At 41.2% G+C, this 6,058-nt stretch overlaps 1 protein-coding gene across 1 annotated transcript; it reads right to left on the bottom strand.

Moving 5' to 3' along the window:
• Positions 1 to 512: 512 nt before the first annotated feature.
• On the bottom strand, positions 513 to 2,696 carry LOC105702225. Its single transcript, XM_012429619.2, has 4 exons — positions 2,419 to 2,696; positions 2,273 to 2,354; positions 2,029 to 2,200; positions 513 to 1,956 (listed from the first exon to the last, which is right to left on the bottom strand). The coding sequence occupies exons 1-4, from the start codon at positions 2,440 to 2,442 to the stop codon at positions 1,596 to 1,598; spliced, it is 639 nt and encodes a 212-aa protein (XP_012285042.1). The 5' UTR covers positions 2,443 to 2,696; the 3' UTR covers positions 513 to 1,595.
• Positions 2,697 to 6,058: the final 3,362 nt, after the last annotated feature.

The raw sequence follows: 6,058 nt of genomic DNA, 5'->3' as shown, positions 1-6,058 counted from the left end.
TACCATAAGAAGCACTGTAAACATGTTTAGTTGTTTGATCGAGTCTTCGTCCTGTTGTATACACAATTTCAATGCGAACGCATTACTGCAGCACATAAAATCGTTAAGACGAATGTACAAAGTAATTAGAAAAAAAAACGCCTGAAGATAGCGCCATCTCACCAGCGGATTTCTCTAAAAAATTGAAGCATGAAACAGAACTCGAGATAACATTATCAGGAGATCCGTTTACTTCTAACAAGGAAGGTATCCCAGGTCGATCTCTCCGATTTGATTTCTTTTGTAATATGTTATAGTAGACTAAAAACTAAGCCACACGTATTTTTTTTTTATCTGCCATTAAACACTTTCTAAAGTATGTCAAGGGGCGATTTGGCAGTTTCACCCACAAGAACATAATATTTTTTAACCGATCCACCTGGAAGAGCTTTCTCATAACGAGAAATGAAAAATATAATTATCTGAATTAAAAGGAAAAAAAATTAAGGGGTGAGCCACCCCTCACAGGCCTTACTTTGGATGGGGGGTTCACCCCCTTAAAGTGTTTAATGGCAGATAAAAAAAAATACGTGTCGCTTAGTTTTTAGTCTACTATAACATATTATAAAAGAAATCAAATCGGAAAGATCCACTTGGGATATCTTCCTTGTTAGACGTTCTTTAATGAAGTCGACCAAACAATTCCAGTGAAAACATGAAACAAATGTACAAAAAAGTACAAGAACGATTGCGAAGAAGTGCAACAACATTAATTTATGAAATGTACAGAGAGCTAGAAATTTGAGCCCAATTTCTGTGTCTTTGGCAGAGCTTTCACGGAATTAAATTTCGTCTTTGTTATAGAGTGTATGAGAAACTCAAGATCGATCGATATTGTTTCGAAGAATTTTCATTGAAATTTTCGTAAGAAATGCGCTGCAGACGGGATGAGCAATTTGTTGCCAAATTACTTTGTACATCCAGTAATGAAATTTGTACATAATGCGAAAAGATATGTCGAACTAAACTCTTCACTGTAGATAGTCAAATAATGTTTAATTTTAAAGGTAGGCATTTTAAATAGGTTTAAATTTCGTTACTCGATTTTTATATATATACCTAATTATACATATACCGCTAACTAGGCTTAAACGTTAGGGCGTGTTGAGTCGTGCGTTCACCACATTTATCAGTAACTACTTCACGGAAACTGTACGTGCCTCATACTCCATAGCTAATGCCGAATAACACACATAACCAGGATGAGCCGAAGTGATGACTTTTAAGTATTAATTTATTTCATACGTGTAATTGCAGTGGCAGCTTACTACAATAATACCCCTATTAATTACGTAGTTCTTAATAATAACATCCAAATTTAAGAATCTTTATATACTTAAGGAAAATTATTTGAAACAATAAATGCATAAAAACTGAAATGTGTCGATCCATTCATTGTTGCTTCCTGTTACCACTTTAGCCGTTAAACAATTATTCTCAATTCAAATTCCTAATTATACTAGATCTCACTCATACAAGGAAAGATATACGAGAAAAACTGGTTTTATTTTAATAATTTATTATGTAAGTACCAATCATTTCTTTTTTTAATTACTTTATAAGCATAACGGTTCTTTGGCAGTCGTTATGGTCTCAGTTTTTATTTCAGTTACAGTCTCAGCCCGTATTTCGGAGGTTGTAGGTTCAGATTTTTTTTCAGTTATCGTTAACGTTCCTTCTTCAGTTTTAAAATCCACATTTCTGGGAACGTCTATTTTTGTCTTGTCTTCGGAAAGAGACATTGCCATTTCATACAAGTGTGACGAGTTTCTACGAATTTGTTTTTCTAGTTCTGCTTTTTTGTCTTCTTTTTGTTTTAACTTTTTACATGTTTCAGGAGATGCAGGTTTTACAAGACCTGCACTGACCGTGTAATAAACGCTACCACTGTCACCATCCTTAAATACGAAAGAAAACCTAAAACGTAATATACCTACAATATTATTTAAGTACATGAATAAAAATTGAAGCTAAATGTTAGTAAATTACCTATTTACTTCCAAGGCTCGTTGAATATTGTCAATTTGATGTAACGTAACGGTGGTCAAAGTAGACCATGGTACGTATACTTCTAATTGTGAAGATTTACTAGATCTGGCTTCCAAGTACAACAAATCTAAGTCTTCATTGTATTTATATGATACATCCCAGTATCGCTTTACTGAAAGTAATACCCCACTTGGAATGAATAGACTGCATATATTGTGTGTAAAATGTATTTAACAATGCTTACTTTCACATAACTCAATATACACGTGAAAAGCAAGAGTAACTTTTCGATGGTCGGTGCAACCTAGTTGACTAATGTAATAATACTGAAATATTAACACATGTTATTAATTGAAAACTAAATAAACTTTCAATTACATGTATACTTACACTTGGATGACAAATATCAAACATAATAACAAATCTATCAGTCTGACAGCTATGATTAAATTAATTGAACATGATGATACCGTAATAGACAAGTAACGATTATTAATTTAATAATGCAAGAATCCTATTATTATAAATGATTTGTATTATAAAATATAACTAAGTGATTGTTTTTATTTATATTAAAGGCTATGTTTCTCGTAGTTAAATATATAGTAAATTGGAACCATCATAGACCTAAGAATATATGGACGGAGCTCAAAACAGGGGGTCTATTACATAAAGCAAATTGAGCGAAAATGTGAAAAATGAGTAGCTGACGGAATTACGGAACGTTTTCGATGGTGAAAATGCGAGACCATTCATGTGAACTGGCTCGACACACATTTTTAAACGAAATCAGAGATGCGTTGGGAGATTGCTCACGGGCAGGATCGCGCGATAATCGTGTGCTGCCCTCTGGTTTCGTACGTTAGCTTTCACCGCTTTTTGCCCCCAATGGCGGCGCAACGAATTTCTGATAGGGGCCAACTCATCTCTGCCAAATCAGAGATGAGTTGAGAGATTCACGGGAAGGATCGAGCGACCGCGTCCTGTGCGACCTCCGATGGAGGATGCAGACGGCTAATGCACTTGCCACCTGTTACGACTCTGGGCAGCCGGAGAACCGGCTGAAAAAGTGAAGAACTCCTCACAAAAACTCCAAAACCCTGTATCTCCTCCGAAAAAATTCGCAACCACTAGCTCGAGAGATGAATTTAAACCGAACAACCTTCCCCATCAAGCTACCGTGGACGCAATTCGCATCGCGAAAAAAGTTTGCAAACATCCTTTAACATATTTTAACATCTTCTACCAACAAGTGCAGCAAGCTCGATTTCGATTAACTGCCCATGATGATTTTACCAAAAATGGCTGCTTCCAGGTGATCCACCTAAACCTGCAAAGGGGCACAAAAGTACAGGTAAAACGGAACATTGAAGAAACACCAGGAAGTCGCCAGATTCTCCGAAGTGGCCCATCTAAAGCTGAAAGGGAACACAAAGGCACAAACGAAACCATTGGGAAAGCGAGAAAGAGACGGTGATACAAGAGCTAATAAGTTATTCAAGTTTCCATTAAAGTCAAGAATATTTCGCAGTGCATCGATCTCGTATAATTGACCCAGTAAAAATGTATTTAATTATACATTACTTGGCGTGACAAAAATCTAATATATTTATCTTACTTAAATGCAGACTCGAGAAAATTTCATGAAAACGCTAGTTCACCGTCTCTCCCCGTCAATCCAGACAAAAGGATATACAAAAAATGAGAGGGACAACGTGGCGAAAAAAATGGATGACTGTCCATTCGAAAGAATGGAAGGCCATCATAGTTGCCCTCTTCTTAAGGGGCCGCTTCGGCATATAGCCTCTTCGACTCTTGCAGTCTCTTCGGGCAGAGCCCCCTTCTCGAACGCTTGGCAATCCCCTGATTTTTCGAATTTGAAAAAAAAAATACTCCGCGAGCAGATTCAAAAGCTAGCAAAACGACGACCTGCGATCCGAGGATGCGCAGTCCGTGCGTATTGCACATTTATTCGATTCCCAAGCGCGGTCTAATTAATTTTATTGCTGAAAGAAAATTGATACAATCGCGGATATATCACAGGGTGGACATCCTCCGCGCTTCCGGAAGCGCGGACGATGGAAAGTTACCCCAGGTTCAGGATCTCCTCCCAAACCCCCAGGAAGAGATCCCGCCCTGGCCCTGCCTACTTACATCTAGACATTCACTCCAGGCAATTAGCCTACCTCCCTAGCTATATTTAAAAAATCAACCTCACTCATTCCAACACACTCACTCCACGATTTTCTCTCATTCCACCCGGGGACAAATAGCCTAATCTAGGGAGAACATCCCGGGATGCCTCCGACCCCCGAGCTCAAATCTCTCGCATACATCTTTCATCGGTTGCCATCGATAATCGAATTTAAAGAAATTAAATGCATAGGTGCAATTGAAATCAAGATGGCAACCGAAAGAACTTACAAAATTATTTTACCGCGCCCTCTGGCCCTGAACCGTTCGACTCTCTCCTGGGGGAGTCGAAGGGCGGGGGCCAGGAAGGAACGCGGCCACAAGAAAAGACACCTACCGTTGCCGATGCTGAAAGAATCCTAACTAGATTAATTTTTTATAGCGCTACATCGAGCTACGGCTTCTACTCGACATCGATAATTCATAATTTTGATAAGATCGAAAGGCCAAGCCCAGCTCGCACTACGGCCCCAGGGTAGTGGAAGGCTTGGCCGAAAACAGCTGAAAATCCTGAAACGTTCCCCTCGTCGAGGCGGCGACTCTAAATCGATCCGCAGGCACATCGAAGTGCCACCTCGACTCGAGGTCGGCTCCTCGCGAGATCCTCCTCCCAAGTCTTTTTAAGATCATCCGAAGAAATATCGCGAAACCGATGGCCCCGAAGTCGGAGGGTCGTCCGACTTCCCGGCGCATGATAAAGAAACGCGAAACGTAATCTACCGCGGACCCAGGAGAAAGCTATTCCTAGTCTAAATCAACATACAAGAAATAAGCAAAGTTCACGCGGCCACTCGCGAGTCGGCGGGAGGTCACTCCCCGTCCACTCGCGGTCCCTCAAACAAATCATAACATACAACCGATCCCCGTGCCGGTACGGACCTTTCGTCCTGCGACATGAGGGGATCGGAGGAAGGAAATGTTGAGACTTACCAACGGGACGATTCGTCTTTTTCTGGCGGTACTCCCCCAGGAGATCCCTCCGCAGAGACCTGGGGTTTCTGGCCTCCTCTCCATCTGCCTCCCTTCGACGTTGGCTCTGGCTGCATTCCGCCTTTGTATCCGCTTCCACTGCTTCCACTGCTTTCACTGCTTTCACTGCATACGCTGGATACAAGCATATTCAAGCCTCGGCTCCATCTCTACCTCCGTCCCGATGATGGAATTGGCTGCATGCTTCTGCTGCCTTCGTTGAATTCCTTTTCTTTCGCTGAACGATATTTAGTCCATTGCACTCGCGGACCGTAATCACTGTCGCGTCCTAATCTCACTGTCTTCGCGTCGGTTTGGAAACTACGCGTACACCCCACCTCGTCATCTACGAAGCCTCCCTTGCACCTCGTTAAGATCTCTGAATGTCATATATCCCTCGCGCCCTCCGCCATTTTCTTAATTTTCGACGACATCTTATCGCGGCAAAATTTCAAGAGCAACTGGCGATCCGCCGGCCGGGCCGCAATCCCCGGCCGTGACCGACTCCGTGATTGGACGACGTCACCGGCTCGATAAAGGACCGTGATTGGTCGATCGTTTCGTCAGATGGAAGTGCGAGAAGTGAGCGCGCTCGTTAAAAATGCGTAATAAACGCCCTGGTATATACTAATTTACTACGTCTTCGTCATACTCCTAAATCCGGGATTTATAGAATTTGTACCGAGTAAATGCGAATTTAAGTGTCGATCGAGATGCTCAGGACCGAATTTGTGCATTTATTAAGGCAGAGATGCTCATCTCTGATTAATGCGATGGAAACATGCGATTTACTGGATCCGGACCCAATAAAACTCAGATTTAGGAGTACGATAAAGACGCAGTTATTGTTTGAATAATACGGTCCCAG

The sequence above is a fragment of the Orussus abietinus genome, unplaced genomic scaffold (assembly GCF_000612105.2).
Source record: "Orussus abietinus isolate OABI.00-Male unplaced genomic scaffold, Oabi_2.0 scaffold677, whole genome shotgun sequence".
NCBI classification, from domain to species: domain Eukaryota; kingdom Metazoa; phylum Arthropoda; class Insecta; order Hymenoptera; family Orussidae; genus Orussus; species Orussus abietinus.
The sequence above is the reverse complement of the archived record's forward strand: the minus strand, read 5'-3'. Positions and strand labels throughout refer to the sequence as shown.

Excerpts from the sequence above, each read along its gene's own strand:
- LOC105702225 (XM_012429619.2), bottom strand. The coding sequence starts at position 2,442 with ATGTTTGATATTTGTCATCCAAGT. Across the intron at positions 2,355-2,418 it reads TTGATATTTGTCATCCAAGT|TATTATTACATTAGTCAACT; the intron begins GTAAGTATACAT and ends TTAATATTTCAG. Across the intron at positions 2,201-2,272 it reads GTATATTGAGTTATGTGAAA|TAAAGCGATACTGGGATGTA; the intron begins GTAAGCATTGTT and ends TATTACTTTCAG.